Source organism: Corapipo altera, unplaced genomic scaffold, assembly GCF_003945725.1.
Source record: "Corapipo altera isolate COAL_440 unplaced genomic scaffold, ASM394572v1 0, whole genome shotgun sequence".
In the NCBI taxonomy this organism is placed as follows: domain Eukaryota; kingdom Metazoa; phylum Chordata; class Aves; order Passeriformes; family Pipridae; genus Corapipo; species Corapipo altera.
The window spans coordinates 88,625,268-88,643,363 of NW_020884872.1; the positions used below are offsets into that span (position 1 = coordinate 88,625,268).

General features: G+C 46.1%; 1 protein-coding gene across 7 annotated transcripts in view; it reads right to left on the reverse strand.

Moving 5' to 3' along the window:
* Positions 1-43: 43 nt before the first annotated feature.
* Positions 44-18,096, reverse strand: part of PHC1 (polyhomeotic homolog 1) — a 23,106-nt gene continuing 5,053 nt past the window's right edge. For 2 of the 7 annotated variants that reach the window (XM_027631696.1, XM_027631935.1), the window contains 15 exons: positions 14,167-14,323; positions 13,466-13,576; positions 12,212-12,289; positions 11,649-11,690; positions 11,290-11,439; positions 10,187-10,342; positions 8,573-9,071; positions 7,492-8,252; positions 5,779-5,926; positions 5,461-5,669; positions 4,760-4,874; positions 4,074-4,182; positions 3,248-3,398; positions 2,523-2,754; positions 44-2,201 (listed from right to left, as the gene is read on the reverse strand). In XM_027631696.1, coding sequence (XP_027487497.1) covers positions 2,047-2,201; positions 2,523-2,754; positions 3,248-3,398; positions 4,074-4,182; positions 4,760-4,874; positions 5,461-5,669; positions 5,779-5,926; positions 7,492-8,252; positions 8,573-9,071; positions 10,187-10,342; positions 11,290-11,439; positions 11,649-11,690; positions 12,212-12,289; positions 13,466-13,576; positions 14,167-14,323 — 3,073 coding nt within the window. In that variant the 3' untranslated portion in view covers positions 44-2,046. Of the gene's footprint in view, positions 2,202-2,522; positions 2,755-3,247; positions 3,399-3,494; positions 3,623-4,073; positions 4,183-4,759; positions 4,875-5,460; positions 5,670-5,778; positions 5,927-7,491; positions 8,253-8,572; positions 9,072-10,186; positions 10,343-11,289; positions 11,440-11,648; positions 11,691-12,211; positions 12,290-13,465; positions 13,577-14,166; positions 14,324-16,232; positions 16,550-18,073; positions 18,091-18,096 lie in introns of those variants that run through there. The other 5 variants (XM_027631880.1, XM_027632002.1, XM_027631761.1 and 2 more) reach the window with 5 other exon arrangements.

Consider the following 18,096-nt stretch of genomic DNA (forward strand, 5'->3'; position numbering starts at 1 on the left):
TTCAGGTTCAGGAGGGGGATTAAAAAGCAGCCAAACATGCAAAGCCTGATCAAGCATCCTTTTATTAAGAACAGTGAACATGAAATGAAGAAGGGAAGCCTTCCCATTTGACAAATAAAATCCAGTCCTCAGAAGTAGCTAGTAACACTGGCAGGCTAGCTCTCTGCCCACCCTGCCAAGGGTCAAACTGAACACGAGTTCTATCACGCCCAGCCTGCTAAGGATAAAAGTTTAAGGGCACATTTCCTCTGCTGATTGCTGATTCTAACCTCCTCTTTCCCTGCCCCCAGATTACACTGGACCAAATAGTGTTATCAGGGTGCAAGCAAGCGTAGGCAACTTCTTTGGGCCTATTTTCATTCATGAAGCCACAGAAGTCTTCTCTGCCAAGAACAAGGATGTAATGAAACAGATCCAACAGTATAGTTAAAAATGCAAGGAAGCTGCTGCCACATTTTATCCATCTACTAGCACTTTCCTTCCTCTCTTTTTCTAAGAGGGGTCAATAAAGAGGCCATGCCAAAGATCTCTAATGTTTTCCTACCTATGCTACTAGGCCTTCTCCCATGTCACTACAGCTTTTCTGCAACAGTAGATGCTTTTCACACAGAACAGTCTTATGTTTCACTCAAATACTCATGTGAAACTTCTAAAAACAGAAAAGCCAAGACACATGGTTTATAACGCCATCTTGCTTTCAGGTATTTGGCTCTAGAGGGCACTTACCTCTTCATAGTTTGTGTAATTCCTTCAGGTTTTTTGCCTGTTTGTTTGAAGCAGAGGTGCTTCTGGAAGAGAACTCTGCCCAGATTTTCACCTTTGGCAATTTGGTTACAAAACTTCAGAATACCACATATAAAAAAAAGCCAAAACCCAAACCTGGAGGGGCTGAACAGGAGGAACTCGGTCTATAACATAACTTCTACCCTTCAGAAATGAGAAGTAACATTAAAGAATTAGTATTCAGTTGTTGTGGGGTCTGTTCAGTTTTTTAACTGAGGAAGAGAAATATTTCTTTTATAACACCAAAAAAAAAAAGAGCCTTAGGCAGGCAGTACAGTCCTGCCAGTTTAAACTTTGTCCCATAAGCTCTCCTGAGGATAATGAAGACAGACAAAAGAATACAAACTGGTAAGAAAACACGCACACAAAAAAAAAAAAAAAAAACCAGCCTATTTCACAAAGAGCCTTGGTGCTTCTGGAGACTCCTTTGGATCTGTAAATTATGCCGTAGCACAATGGGAAGACAAACCTAGTGCTGCAAGGTTCCCTAATATTACACAATCTCCCTCCCCTTTGATTTTCCCATCACTTTGTCATGAGCACTCAGGAAAAATCCTCTGACTGGTTCTGAGAGAAGCACCTGGAGTGAACAGCTGCCACAACACTTTAGCTTTACTGTCTCCTGTAGACATGCAGAGTGAAGACACGACAGCTCCTATTGCCACAGGCCTTCAAGTTTGGTATGTGTGCTGGAATGGCTATTAAACCCAGTTCATGAGCAGCCTAGGTATTTTTAAAAGTGGAAAAGCAGCAGCCCCTTTTACTCAAATTCTTCTTTGTCCACCTTTGTCACTCAAAATTTTCTAGTTACCCTTCATGAAACCCCAAGCATAGGTGCTCCCAATGTCCATGTGGGGCCAGCTCTTATGCCTCAAGTTCCGGCACTGATATTCAAAACTAATACCTAGCAGACCTGCCACGGCAAACACAGATGAGGGCAGTTCCCTTTCAGAAGTCTTTTAAGACAGAAAGAGATCCCCTTCACAGCTTTATGTGGTATATAGGGGAGTCATATTCAAAATCAGTAAGAAGGGAAGTTGTTTAAAGGCCCCAGGTGGCAGTTCTCCCCAACCTCGTAGCACCATTAAGAGACCAAGACATGGGCTTGTGCATGGCAGTTTCAGTCAGTTAAATTCCTTCTCATTCTTCTTGAATGCAAGACCACAGGGGACTGTTCCATTCTTCCCCGCCCCAGCAGGATGCTCCAAAACTGGCAGCTGCCCTGGGCTCAGAGCAAATGTGAGACCTCTGGCTTCAGAGCTGTTAGGTCTCCTTGAGGACATTGATCTTGGCACAGATCTTGAGAGCTGGTCCCAGCTTGATGTTCATGGCACTCATGAGATGTTCCTCCTTTAGAAGCAACAGGGCCTGACCATCAATTTCCTGTGCCCGAAACTCCTCAGCAATCTCCTGGCACCCTGTGAGACAAACAAAAAAAGAGTAGTGAGAAACATACATGCCTTGGGCACTCCCCTGCACCTACTCTCTGCACCTCTGGCAGGTACAGAAAAGCAAGCTAGGAATCTAACCAACCCTCCTCCCCACTTTAGTCCTCAGTCTCCCTGAGCACACAGGATACTTCAGAAATGCATCTTGAGAATCCATCTGTATGACTTACTCCAATTCAGAAACATGCAAGAGCACTAGGCACCACTGACACTATTTTCTTTCCAGAAAGAGCCAACAGATCTCCCCATGCTACTGGATCACAGGAGTGCAGGAGAGGATCTTAACTTCACCTTGCAGTGATGCAATGAACTCGTACACTTCCTCCACACTCCAACGACTAGGATTGCTGGACAGGAAGACTGGGTTGATGCCATGTAGATCTGGGGTAGGTGGGGCCATACTAGAGTTTGCCAGGTCCCTCTCTCCATGACTGGCCCTTACTGACAGGGGTCCTGGAGATGTAGGGGACAAGGCTTCATCATAGCTGGAGTTATCAGAGCCTCGACTCGAGTCTTCCTGACCCTACAAGCCCACAGGAAAGAAAAGAAAAGGTGTTTTGTAAGAAATTCAAAATTACTAGCTGCAAAATAAGACACTGGGACAAGCAGAAGTTGTCCCAATAGTCAGAACAACTGTCTCAGGCTGTTGGTCCACAGGCAGCTGACCCAAGAGCTCCCTCTCTTCCTCACATCAGCACTGAAGCTCATTCAATTCTTCTATAATCCGATTTAAGTCATTCATGTGGACTGTTTTCTACCAAGGCTGTCAGCTGATCTCACTCACTGAGACCTTCGAAACACACACAGGAGCGAACACAGAGTGAACAGAACAAGTACAAACACGAATCCACTTTCTGCAGTCAATGAATGATTGGAACAGCTCACTGTGCCTTGTGTAACAAGTGTGTCAATGTGCACTCAGCACATTCCGTATGACTACATCCACTGTGACAAAGTGGTACATCCAGCAATGACAAATTTTACACAGACCTGCCCTGACAGGACAATGTCCTTACCCTGTGGCGCTTGCCCTGGATCTTTGTTCGAGCAATTTCGGAGCTGCTGCGCCGAGGCCCCCGTCGGCGTACACGAGCATAGTTAGCTTCCTGGAATTCCTTCATTTTCTTTCTCTGCAGCCGAAACTGATGGCTGCAGCTGACATTGTACCTCAAATAAGCAGAAGCAGAGCAGCAGTTAAGAAACAGCAACTATCTAAGCCTAATACTTCTCCTTGCTCTAGATGGGGATAAAACTCCTCTTTACCATCAAGTTCTGTTCCTCCTCCTTTTAAGACTTCCCCTTGGAAGGAACCAGTCCAGACTTCTGACACAAGCAATATTTGGACACCAGAGTCTTGATCTAACATCTGAAGGGTCAATTAAGTCATTCCCCTAAGGGAAAAAAGACCCATAACAAGCACTCTGCTATCAACAGGAAGCAGCAATGACTAGTCTAACTTCTCCCCATTTTTTTCCCAAATGCTCCCTTGTGTCTTTGTCTAGTACCAATGTATCAGACAGCGATCAGTGTGCATTAATTTAGTCAGTCAAATGTACATTTCACTGAAGAGAGGTTCTTTGCAGCCCCAGAACTTCCCCCTTCCCACTTCATTTTCTGAGCAAGCCAGAAATTCTGTTTATACTCAACACCACATCCACCTCTCCGGACCTAGAAGCATTTACAAATCATTTAGAGTCCTAAAGGATCTCTGTGGCCAGTACATCCCATGGAGGGAGAATCAGATATACTGCAGTGTTGTAAACTATTTGGATAAGGGGCACATGCCCAGTTCCATAAAATGCACAGTTAGAGATAAGGAAAATTCCGTCTTGCTATTATTACCTTTTAGCACAGGTCATGGAACAAAACCTCTTGGAGCCACGGAACTGGGTTGCTGGGGCGTACTTCCCACAATATTCACACTTCAACAAGTTTGCCTTCTTATCAAGCTCTAGAGATACAGAGATACACACTAGCTGATGATCTGAACTGAAGCAGATCACACACACAATGATTCTCCATTCCACTGCTCTTCTTCTGAAGAGACAGATTCCAAGCACGATTTTGTACTGAATCTAGTAAGTAGTTAGCTTGGGGAAGAAGCTGGGTGGGAAAAGAGAGGCAGAAGCTCCACTAATTAGGACTTCAGGATATTGAACAGAGCAGGTTTTTTCTCTTTGTCAGTACTATTTCATGGAACAAGTGAAAAATAGCATATCCCTCACATCCTACAAGGCTGTGGGGGAAATCTTCATAGCTGCACTCTCTGCTCTGTCCACACATCCTTCACAGTCATTAGAGACAGGTACATTTCAGATTCTCCTGCTTACTACTGACATGGGATGTGTTAGATCATATTAACAACAACAAAAAATATTCTGCACTCAAGAAAAGGAGATTCTAGGTCCATAGCTTGACTCTCTTAAGAGTTAGCAGGAAGAGGTACAAGTCTATAAAGTTAATAATACAGTATCAGAGAGCAGAAATTTTCAGTAACACTAACTAGACCTCCTGGTGCTGAAACTCACCCATGGAAGCACTGTCCCCTCCCAGAGAATTGCTGGACAGGTTTTCATTCTGGCCAGAAGGAGCCTCTCCCTGCAGTGGTTTCTCAGATTCTTTCAGCAGCTGAGAACAACCCACCTGGATAGGAAGAGAATGAGATGGACCCAATAGTAAAAGATTCTCTGTGTTCAGCATCTTCTTCAAAGTATATGCAGCTCAAAATTCAGCTCAGAAGAATCTCTCTGCCTAATAGGGAAGGAGACATGCTGAACAAAGTTATTAGTCCTTCCTGACTCAGAGGCTTGGCCATTCATTCAAAGATCCCCAAATACTATCTGCCCGCAATATATATAGCCTGCAATTCCATGTAACTCCATTTCCCCTTATTTGCTTCAGCTTCACTCGCTGCCTGTTCAAAATGCATCTTTCCTTCACTAAAAATCAGAAAGAAGAACCTCCTTGGAATTCTTGCATAAATTATTGCTTTGGGGACTACTGGAGTAAACAGTTGCCGTAATACTTGTTCTACTCCTTCCAACTCGTTCTCTTTAATGACACTTCTTAGTGCCTTGCTTCATTCATGACACCTCCCTCCGTTCCCTTCCCCTTCACTGTCTGCATCTCAAGCTAGAAATGCTGAGTTGGAATATGGGGAAAGACGGAAGCCCATCACCCTCCCAAGAAGCTTCTACAGCTCCCTCCCCCCAAAACAAAAAATCCCTACTGGAAAGGGCTCTGCTCCTTCCTGGATGACAAAGCCTTCAATGATGTGTGTGAGGATCTGGGGCTTGACGATGGCTTGTGGGGGTTTGGAGTCTCCCATCTGACGTGACACCATTGCCAGGTTTGGGGTGGAAGCAGAGGTGGGGGTAACTGAGGCTCCTTCACTTGACGTGTTATTTGGGGTTGCAATGGCAGCAGTGTCAGAATTATCTGGAAAGTTAACAGCACAAGAGTCAGTTCCCTTTGCTCCACCTACTTCAAGCGGCATATAAGATCAGATCATCAGCACACACAAGCAGAGTTCTCCTTTGTACCTCACCTCCAAGGCCACTCTTCTCCTCTATGTTTTTGGGGCTGTCTGTTACAGGAGAGGACCTGGCAGGCAGGAGTGCAGTGACACTGGGTGATTCCTCCTTCTCCTCCTCTGACTCTGCCTTGCGCTTTACTGCTAAGGTCTGAGATTTGCCCTGCATGAATAAAGAGGAACACGTAAGCACACAGAAGAGCTCCAAAGCAATGAACACAACAGACAAAAGGAAAAAAAAAAAAAAGTATCCTGGTCCATCATACTTGATTTCCAGCCTGGTTCCTTCTGGACATGCTTCTAACTCCTTCACAGTACATACCTCTACTTAGGAGCATTTGCGTAGCAAGGAACAAAGCTTGACAATACTCACTACCATACCACAGACTAGGATCTGGTGTCCCAATTTATGTTGATACATTGGTATTATATGAAGACAATATGTGAACCTCAAAGGATTGTTCCAGGAAGAATTAAATGGAATGGCATTAATTTCCAAACAGGCTTTTGGCTAAATCAGATCAGTTTCAGCAAAGGAGAGTCAAAAAAACAGAGGACACATGTTCCCTATGAGCATAATTGCCCCCACTCTAAATATGAGACAAATCCTGTGACACCTTCCTAAAGAAGCAGACAGAGTCTAGAAACAATCTCAGAAACTGGCTAAGGAGGTGTTCAAAGAGAGGCTAAATGGAGCTCTGAGCAACCTGGCCTAGCAACCTGTGTCCCTGCCACAGGAGGGGGCTTGGAACTAGATGATCTTTAAGGTCCTTTCCAACTCAAATCATCTATGATTCTATGATCTGAGTTTGTAAAGTGCTGTTGTCCCAGGGATTTAGGCAGGTCCTAACCAGACAATTCACAACAGCACAGACAAGGCTTGTGGAACGTGAACCATCTTTGTTTTCCTCTACACAGCCTGTTGCTAGGAGATCCTCTGAGGCCTAGAGTCAGTGTCTGCTACCATATACCAAGGGGTCTGTGACACAGAAGAATCCACACTGGAGCAGTTCACAAAAAACTGCAGCTTGTGGAAAAGGCCCACATTGGAGAATTTTGTGAAGGACCATATCCCATGGGAGGGATCCCATGCTACAGCAAGGGAAAAGCATGAGGAAGAGACAAAACCTTAAGAATTGAACCATAACCCCCATTTCCTGTCCTCCTGCACTGCTCAGGGGGAGGAGGTAGAAGAGCTGGGAGTGAAGCCTGAGCCCATGAGGAAGGAAGCAGGTATTTTTTAGATTTGTTCTTTTCCAATTACCCTACACGGATTAATTGGCAATAAATTAATTTCCCTAAACTGAGTTGGTAATTGGCAAGTGATTTCCACGTCCTTATCTCAACCCACAAGCTTTTCATTGTATTTTTCTCCTCATGTCCTGTTGTGAATGAGGAGTGACAGAGCACCAACTTAGTGGTCACCCAGCAGCCAGCCAAGGTCAACCCACCCCACTGTTATGTGTGATACTTAACATGTGATGTGGAAACCTGCCCCATTTGGGGGCAAGCCTTTGAATGATAATGTGGAAGAGAAATGCTTGTAGTCAGTAATTCCAGGGGTTGGATTGGAATTAGTGTTTTTGAGAGCAAAAAAGTCTCCACATCCCTTTCCCCAAACCCCTTGCCCATCCCATCCCACTGACCTGGGCCTGGACTGCGATTGGTGTCCTAGGAATGAACAAAGAGAATCCATATGCTATTCTCCTTCTCAATGGTATCACTTACTGGCAACTGGACAGACTGCATGTAGAATGCTGCTGGCATCTGAGCCACAACTGGAGAGGAAGCTGGGCTCTTCACCATGTGGGCTGTGCCTTGAACTTGTGCCAAATTCACCCCTGTGGTGAGAGGGGGAGCTTCCTGTGAGGATGCTGGAGCTGAAGATGATGATGGGGAAGCAGCATGGGTTTGGGAAACAGGCTGGACTACAGCTGGCATTCCCCGGGATGTCGGCACTGCTGCAGCAATCTGAGCCAAACCCAGCGCTTGGGCTTGGCCTGAGCCCTGCTGCCGAGTACCCACTACCTGCACTGGGATGTGTGGTGGAGGCTGCTGTGTTGCTGACATTTTGGCAGGCCCAAGCTGAGGTGGTTTGATGGGGGTGACCAGAGATTTTGACTGAATTGGAACAGGTGACTTTGTGGCTGGCTGGCAAGGACTGTCCTGCTGGAGCTGCAAATGCTGGGGTTGGGACTGCAACATAGGTTGTACCACAAGGGTCTGAGCCTGCTGCTGGTTCTGAGGTGGAGCCTGCTGCTGTGGAGGCTGAGCTTGCTGTTGCTGTTGGGTCAGAGATGCTGCTTGCTGCTGTTGCTGCTGTTGGGCCAGTTGAAGATGAGTGGCTGTGTGGAGAAGCTGGGACTGGCGGTGCTGGAACTGCTGCTGGTGATGAATGGCTATCTGCTGCTGGATCACCACCTGCTTCTGCAGATGGATCTGCTGCTGCTGCTGGATCAGTGAGTGTGGCTGAATCTGCGTATACGTTGCTACACAAACATAGAGTGAGAAAAAACAGAGCAGAAAAGTTAGTAACAATGCAGCTGGGAACAACAAAAACAAGGCAGGCAGCCACTGCATTGGCTTGAGACATTAAGCTCCAAAATGACTGTTAGCTTACCGGCAGAGGACATAAGGGACTAAATCAACTTCTCATGCTAATACGGAGGGATAACTCCTCAAGACAAGAGGTCTCTGGGAGCCCAGAAGCTGGGAGGTATGTGGGAAAACCTTTCACCATCAGGGCTTTCAAATGCTATTCTTGTGAAAGCCCAGTGGTCTCCAAGAGAAAAAGCAGGTGTGCACTTACCTGAGCTAATCAAGGTCTGACTGGGTGCTGGTGTAGCAGTCCTGGTCAGGTTCATGCCCACTGTTTGCTGTCCGCTGCTGTCCGTTTCACCCTTTTTTGTGGCTGCATTCTCTGTCTCTGTCTGGCTTCCCTGGCTGACAGTCACAGCCTGGGCAGCCGCTACTGGTAATGGCTGAACCACCCCTGTGCCCTTCCTTTGGCAACTGCCAGCAGCACCTGCCGAGGAGGTCTGGCTCAATCCCATTGAGGTCTGGCTCCCACCACTTGCCACCACACCCCCGGAGACACCATTGCTGCCTGTTGCTCCCTGGCTCAGGTTGAGGGACTGGCCAGCAGTGCCAGAGGAGGCCTGAGCCACTGCCACGGTCTGGCCTGTGCTGGTGGCCTGTGGTAAGCCCGAAGCCTGGGAGCTTCCTGGCAGAGCTGCCTTCTGAGCAGAGCCTTGGAGCTGGGTGTTAGTGGTGGAGGTCTGCTGACTCCTCACAGCCAAGTTCTGCACCTAGAAACACACATACAAAACAGAATCCATTTGCTTTATACACGTTACTTGCTGGGAGTTTGACAGAGAATGTGTAAGCAACACACTCTACTGGCATGCAGACTAAGTTGATGCCTCAAGTCTCACGTGAGGAGCTGGCTAACACTGCAGGGAAAAGCTCAGGCATGGCTCGCCCCAGGAAGCACATTATCCTGAACTCCCTTCTGCTCCATCTCTGATGGAAATTAAAGATCTCATGGCACTTTGTGAACAAGATTTGAGGATACCATCTTTCTCCGAGGCATGTTACAGCCTTCAGACCTGCGTGCCATACCATTGCACTGGTAGGACCCAATTTAGCGTCGCTCTAAAAGCACTGAGATACTCCTTTAAAGACCAATCATTCCTTTTCAATTTTTGTGCCACTTGCCTCCTGCCCCTGTGCAAGGCTTTCCATTCAGCAGGCCCACAGATCTACTTATGGCCAGCATCCCTTCCAATTTCACCAGTTCCTCTGTAATTTGGTGCTGCCATCCTCTGTTGTGACTCCTCCCCCAAATGCAATGTTATCTTCAAAGTTCGATCATTGCTGACTTTTCTTCAAAGAAAATGCTCCAGACAAGAAAAATATGGAGTAACTGGAAATCCCAAGAATGACTAGGATAAGACAAGGTAAATGAAAAGCGATGGCAGCTCCCTGACCCAGAGAATTACTTACAGATGAATGAAGCAACTAAGACCTTGTGGCCTGTTCAATCTTTAGCATCTTTACAAGAACAAATCAGCTGGGTGAACGAATACTACCTCTGGCAAAAGACATTAAACTGAAGAGTAACTGAAAACTGGACATAGTTCTTTTTGCACAAGCACAAGTCATGAAACTGTGAAGATGGGACTGATCCAGCCAGTGGCTCACATCAGAAATTTTCAGCAGAAATTAATCCCATCTCTGAAGGCAAAAAGCAAACATGAAAATATGGTGGCAAAAGAAAACAGAATCTCCTGCTTGCACAGAGACACGGGTTGGGGATAAAATAGAGATGATCTGCCTTACAGGGACAGCTTAAGACAAAGACCAGAGTGTGGGCTGATAGAAAGCAGGGGAAGGGAGGACTCTGGGAGGGGGTGTCACTGACCTGGTCTGTGTCTGCATGGACCCCAGGAGACTGAGTGGGTGGTACTTCCTGCTGGACAGCAGCCACAGCCCCGTTGGGCATCAGGATGAGTTGGGAGGCAAGAGGCACATTGCGGCCCAGGGTCCGGTTTACCTGCAACAGGTTCCCCAGCTGTGGCTGTTGAGGATCAGATGATGTGGAATGAAAGAAATGGAGTGGAAGAGAAAAAGAAAGACAACGAACCACAAGCAAACATTACAAAGCAACACTGGGCTGCAATGTCACAGACTGCAAAACCACCAACCCTCTTTGCACTGTAACACTGAACCTAACCCTCAGGAGCAGGAAACTGAGAACAGTTTCCTCAAGGAAACAAGCACTCTTCTATCAAACATGGGCCTGGGTCAACTCCCACAGACTGCCTGAGGCTGGCTAAAAAACTGAGGTATCATTGAATTTTCAGATGTTTACCAGGGACTGGTAGGGAAATGGTGATAAAAGACATACATCCAAGATCAGGGTTGCTTGAGAAGATGGGGATTACAATCTGTATCTGAAGTCAACTGAGACACAGTTGACTTTTTAAGTAGGTAACCAAGCCCCAGACTAACTATATAGTCAAGCCTAGTGTTTTCTATTTAGCTGAACTTCAAAGCAATTAAAGCAATGACTATTTGTTCACATTCATTTATGTTTGTAAACTTACATCCCTGAGCACAGCAACACTAGAAGAATAATTTACCATATATCTGTTCCAGCACTGAACCAGAAGAGTAGGTTTTTTTCTGTGAGCTATATTCAAGTCTAGGACATATATTTCACATTTACACTCTAGTGAGAAGTGCTATGGGATCTTTAACATCTATGCAGAGCAGAGACACACAGTTGTTAACATTCTCACCTGAGTCACAAAATACAAAGCTCATCTACCCTCAAAAGCAGAGCCCAGAATCAAATTTGTGGTTTCAGGGACAAGAGCTTCCCAATACGATTTTAAAATATACTGCAAAATCCATAAAGTTAGACTTAGTCCATAGGCGATAGCAATCCCAAGCAGTGAGACACTGAAGTAGGTAGTAAGCGGGTTTCACGGTCAGGACACATTTTGCATGCACATCTCTTACCCGAAGATACATCTGGGCCTGTGACTGGTTGAGAGGTGGTGAGGTGGTATTCCCAAGGAGCACAGACTGTGTCAGGGTTGTGGCGCTGGGGGAACTCACGCTCTGTGACCGACTGATCAGCTGAGCAGCTGATGTGGTGGCTAGGTTGATCTTAGAACAGAAAAAAGTTCCAAATCATATATGAAGACATGGAGACCAAGAAATAAGTACAAATTCACTTAGTGGGGTACAACCAGAACAGACATTTTACAGTTTTTTTCCTGTATCCCACAGGGGACCAAGAAGAAGAAAGTTCTTGTCTTAGAGGGCTCATCTTAGAGGCTATGCAATCTAAACTAGCCAAAGCCCTGGATACTAACCTCATTCGTATGCTGAGCTTGAGTATCACTGTTAGCATGCAACTGTAATAAGAGATCCAAAAAAAAATTACATCATTTTCTCCAGCCTCTCAAGTAAAGGTAGAAAACCCACAAAATCTTCTCTACCCTACCCACTCATCTACTCTCCAAACAAATCCAAGCTCCTCAATACTCACTACAAAACAGACATCCTCTCATTCAACAAACTACTACTCTGCCCAAGACAAAAGGAGATTCCTTTTCAAGCTGCCATGACTCCTTCTCCAAAGTCCTGACCCTTTTCTAATACATGACAACATACCCCAAAGTCTCAGCAAACAGAGATCCATGTCTACCTTTCCAGCTAAGAGGCCTCTCCCACCCAAAAACCTTATCTGGTCTCCTTAACCCCCACCAATAATGATAGCATCCCAAATCCTCAAAGTTGTCTGCATATTGTGGATCCCCAGCATTCTTAGAAGCTGTGTGGCTGACTGCCATCCTTAAATACAAAGAGGAGAAAAAACAACATGGGGAGTAATAGGGAGGCTTCAATATATGTGTGAGGGAGCAGTTTCACTTACAGAAGCCTGGGTGGTGGTGGTCTGTTGAGAGGTGCTAGTGTTGGGGGAGCTGGCCTGTCTACTGGCTGCAATTGTAGCCTGCAAGAAAGATTGACAGAGAAATAAGTGCCTGGAACAAACTTTTAAATCCAGGCCAATTATTTGGCTTTATCAGAACACCTAGTCCCTTAGCCTGACAGTGAAGGACCTCCAGTCCTTCCACCGAGGGGTAAACATCCTACTGTTCCCCAGCTTGTCATGCTACACACTGCAACTCTCACTCTAATGCTGAAATCCACTGTTAACATCCAGACATTCCCTGTAGTATTAGCACTTTGCTGGGCTAACTAGGTAGTTTAGTAAAAATGCAATGATAGTACTCCAAGTAACAAATTTCAGATTACACTACATATGGTTTGTGGAGGAATATAAATATTGGTTTCTTTATTTCCCCCTCTCTGATCCCATGGCAATTCACCTGTATGAGTTTAGTTAATTTTATAACTAAGATTTGTGCAAAAGTGACACGAGGATTTTAATCCTTCAGTAGTATAAGACAACAGGTAGGTATTTTATGAACAACTACATCCTGGACTAACTGTCAAGGAGTTCAGCTACTGAGATATTGTTACACAAACAGAACTGTATTCACATCACACACGTGATGATAAAGTCTGGTAGGTGAGCAAAGTTGATAAAGAAAAAAAATATTCAATAGTTATACATCATAAAATATCTTGATTCATATTGATCTATATATGTCTCAATTAAAAAGAAAGCCTCCTGGCTGGACGAGTTCCACCCCAGATCCCTCTTGCTGTTAAAGAAAACATGAGCTACTAAGTTTCAAGACAGAAAATTCAGAGGATACCACCTGAAATTTCACTCAAACACAAACATATTTATTCTCAGAGAAGTAACAATCCACTGTTCCCTTTAATACAGTTTTTTAACATTATTGCATTCATGGCTGATCTAACCACCCATCTTTTATTTAAAGAAGGTGCAGGGGGTAGTCATAGGCCTCTGGAGTACAAGCTCCCTGATGGGGATACCAAATTTTATCTTCCCCTGCTCTGTACCTGAAAAACAAATGAATCTTTGCATCAGGCTTCCAGTTCACTAGCTGTTTGTATTAACTCTAAACAAGAGGACTTGTTGTCTCATCAGGGATCAGGATGACCTCAGTGCATAAGGCACTGCACAAGAAGATAACTTCTGGATCTTCCCCAGAGAATGATCCAATTCTTCTCCTTCTGCCTCTTGGCAACTCACCTGCTGGACAGCAGCCAGGCTGTGAAGCTGGGCACTGTTAAACTGCTGCTGGAGCATAAACTGATGGAAGTACTGGGCTGCATTGGGCTGCCTCTGGAGTGCCTGCAGGGCCTAGATAAAGAGGAAAACCCAGTTGTCAAAACTTGTGTGTGCTTGAAGGGTGATTGAAGAGCGCAATGAAGAAATAAGTAACAGCCACGAGAACATCCCTAGACCAAATGAAAAAGAGCATGCACTAGATTAGCACCTCAAAATCCATAGTACAGTCACAAATTTGGTAACAGACTGAATCACAAGTGTACTCCAGGACAGCAGGAAGCACACTTGCAAGAGCTTAATAAACTCCAGGAATCTGGGGATGTGTGTGGTCACATACGCAGACAAGTTTTCCCATGTATGGAGGGTATAGACAGGCTGGGATGGTAAATTGAGTGACTTGCTCTAGAACAGCAGGGTAAAATCAATGTATTGGATTACAGTACAGATTAAATCTAAGAGGCTGGACACTGAAGGAGTAACCTATAAAACATGACGTCTCAGGTTGTAAGAACTCAGGCCTAGCATAAGAATTTCTAAATCTGAAAATATGACAGTCCTCTGAGCTTGCTCCCACTTGGACACATAACTCAGGGGAACACAAAAGAGCTTACCACCACCTTCCACTGAGGCACCTGCCATCCCAGAACATAACTGTGTCTCACCTGTACTGCCTGTCGCTCATAGAGAGACATCTGTGATATCTGAGGACGGGTGCTTCCTCCAGAACTGGAGCTCCCGCTGGTGGAGTTGGAGTTCTGCTCACTTTCGGTCTCCATGGTGACAGGATCCCAGGAGCTCAGGCTGAGCTGGACTCCAGATCTACATTGAGAGTTGGACAGTAAGTCAGGCTACAGAAAAAAACAAACTGTATTTCAATACATTACACAGCTTTTTTACTGGAATATCTCAATACCAGGCTCCATGCACAACTTTGCTACATCACAGGGACCAGGGATGGTGGGGTTCTGAAATCACCCAGAAATTATACTCACAGTTTAAATCTTTTATGACCACAGTCAGAGACGTAATGCACACATTCTCCTATTTTTATTGCCATGCTATAGTTGGAAACCACAGCATCATGAAATCTTAAAAAGGTAGTGAAGGAGCAGCTGCAGCTCATTCAGGCAATCATTTGTTTACAGACCTTTCCTTCAAGAGGGGTTAGTGAACTCAGGCAAATTCCACCGTGCTTCCAGTCCTCCATTGCACTTTAGCAACTTCTGATCCTCTCCTCCTCCAGGACCTCAACTCCATCGCCCTACTGCAGATATACCAACTCTGTCCCTCCTTCTCCTAACTTAACCTCCAGCCCTCAACCCTTTCTTTCTTTCTCTGATCATATGGACTTTCTAGTTACTTGTAGTTCCTGACAGATCTTCTCTTGGATAACAGACTAGAGGCTGGTATCTGTGGTGGCAAGTTGCTTTCAGGAGGAATGGAGTCAGAAGCAGAGTGGATGAAGTGTTCACTGGCAACACTTGTAAGGCAAAAGTTGCTGAAGAGGTCTTCCAGCAGCAGAAAGATGAGCTGCAGTGAATCGCAGGACTGAGAAAGGACTGGAGCATGTTTTCATCAGCAAAGAGGAAGAGAAGTGAGACTGAAGAGAGTGCTTAGCAGAAGAGTAATGCATTGAGATGATCAGGGAGTTTTCTACAGCAAGAAACATGAGCTACACCAGGAGTAGTGGCAGGAGGGGTTAGAGTCAGAAAAGGGAGCAAAAGTGATTATTCAACAGAATTCCACTGGGAAAAAACCCACAAACATGACTTTTTAGAAGGATATAATTTCATGCAAGATTTTTTAAAAAGTTTCTGATAGTCCTATTATCACTGACAGCCTATTTATTTCCAAAACACCAGCTGGCTCCTCTGTAATGTATATGAGAGACCTGTATATGATACCCCTCTAAATGAGCTTCCAGGAGCCCAGAACACTGGCACAGCCCCTTTATCTAGCCCTTACTAAATCCAGAGATTTTGAGCTTCACAGCCTTCACCAAACAATGTTTTCCTGGTGCATAAACAAACAGACCAGTGCAGCAGAAAAGAAGGTGCAACAATAGTCTCAACCAGACAACTTTTTAAATTCTGACATGGTGTTAAGGGCAGCAGATTACTTGAAAGTAGAGCAACAGCATTAACACTGCAGAGGATGGGTGGCTAAATCAAGGAATTGCTGCTTCAAACCTGCTCCTCAGAATCTGGAAAATCTTTAATTGGCAAGCAGAAAGCTGCTGCTCCAGTCCTGTCTTCCACATACATCTTGATCTCTACCCTCAAGTCCTGCCCAGGCATCTCCCTGCTAATCCAACACTGGCTTCCTGCACTGCTTCAGCAGCGGCCATCGGCCATCGGTAATTCTGCCCTGAAGTCATCTTCTCTTCACCTGAGACACACCTCCTCCTAACTGGTCACTACCATCTTCAGGCACAACTCTACTACAGCTAGAAGGAGTTGGGCAATAAAACTATCCAGAATATAAAAGCTCTGGAGAAACAACTGCCTCAAAGGTCTTCCCCAGAGTGCAACACCACAAAAATTAAATGAAGCCTGAAAATAAACAAACTGAGAAGGGAGAGAATACAGACTTTTTGAAGGAAGGAAACTGTGGTGGATAAATGAAGTACTTTGAATGGAGTTAAAATGCAAGTGAAGCTACACACATTACACCGAGTTCTCTAGTAGCTTAGCTGCTATTAGAAGACAATTTATGCTCCCTTGCTCACCCTCAACCTCCCAGCATTCACCTCATTTCTGGTGCTCATTAGATCAACTTGTTAACTCTGCAGAAAAGCTACCCTCAACATCATTTTCTGCCAGATCAGTGAGTTGAATTACCTTACTTATGATGCCAGAAGTGTCAGTGAGAGGAAAGAATGCAACTAATGTTCACCCTTACCCTCAACAGCTGCAAAAGGGGAAACCTGGCTTCTAACTTGGTGCTCTGTTTAACCAATCTGTGTTTCCTCACTAAACAGCACCACTGAATCCTAAGATTTCCAGCATTTTTGAGAATTCCATATTGATCTAGATCTTATTAAAATCAGGTCCTAGAACAAAGAGAATCTTACTGAAACACTCCTGGCACAAGAGGCATTGAATTTCTGTGCAGGCAGAAGGCCTTTTGGAGACATGGCCAGAAAAGCATACTCTCCCTTTGCAGAAGGGCAGTAAGAATTTTAAGTCACTCACAGCAAGCAGGGTTATCCAGCAAAACCCTTTCCAAATACAAAAGTGAAAAGGCACAGTATTTCCCCAAGCAAGTTCATCTAAGGCTGCAGCTCCATGTTAGTGTAATCCGATCCAAACACAGGCTATTCCCAGACAAAATAGCAGAATTACACCCCCTCCCCTCCTCCAAGTGCATCTTCCAGCACCTTCCTCTTACAAAAATTTAGCGATCACTATGCTATCACATTACTTGACTCATCTAGCTGCTCCATGAGATGGATAACTCACCAAAAATTATTAAACCATGGGTTTTCCAAACAAACAAAAAAAACCACCCCAGACTAACAATGTGGCCATTACTTGAAATTAACCTTTGAACAACACGTAGAACTGCACCCCTAAAAGGCAGCCCCTGAAGGATACAAAGGCCTTTTAGCTCCATGGCAGGAATGACCACACAGCAAAAAGGAAGGGAAAAGGGAGAAAACTGGCTCAGGCAGCAGTACAAGCATGAGAACATGGGCCAGTCCAGAGCCTAACCCACACTGCTGATCTCAGCACACCCCAAGAACACCACAGGTGGCCCATCTACAAGTTCCTGACCTTTCTCAAGCATAAGAGCAGAGAAGAGTCAGGCCAAACATCTACTCGAGTCATCGAACACTTGGTAGAAAAGTTTTACTTGCTCACCCCATCCATTCCCCTCTGGCACACGACTGCTGTCTGCAGAACATTTCCTAACCTTCTAACTGGTTTTGTCACATCATCCTTGAGAAACTAAGTTAGCAAACTAGTAAGATTTGCACAGATTTGCCCCACAGGTTTTGGGGAAAAAAACTGATAATCAGGACTACTGCAGCGCACTCTCCTCCGTTACTGTACGTTTCCACAACAGCTTCCAAGCTACCTAAGTAGAGGTGCGAAGCTGCCGGGACACGCTAACTCTGCTCTGGGATGCTCTGGAAGCAGCAGTAGGTGCGACGCTGGAGCACTGCAGGACCCCCGCACCACCCGGTCCCCACTCCGCCGTGCCCGGCCCGCCCTTCCCGGCCGCGGGGGGCGGCAGGGGAGGCTGGCAGGGGGCAGGCGGCACCCAGGCCGCCGGCAACTCCGGCGGCAAAGTTCACCAGGCACGGCGTGCGGGCGCCCTGCCCACCGCCCGTGCCGTGCCGCGCCGTGACCGCAGCCCCGCCGCGCCGGGAGGCGGGATGCGCCGCAGGATGCCCGGAGCCGGGCGGCGGCTGCCCGGGGGCGGGAGCGGGGCTGCGCTGGGGAGCTGCCCGGGGCCAGGCCGGGCAGACAATGGCTGCACCGCCGCCGCTGTCAAGTTCCATCCCGCGCCGGCCCCGGGGAACTCTCCCGGCCGCGGCCGCCCGCGCCCCGGGCCCCGTCTCACCTGCGGCCGCCGCGGCGCTGCCC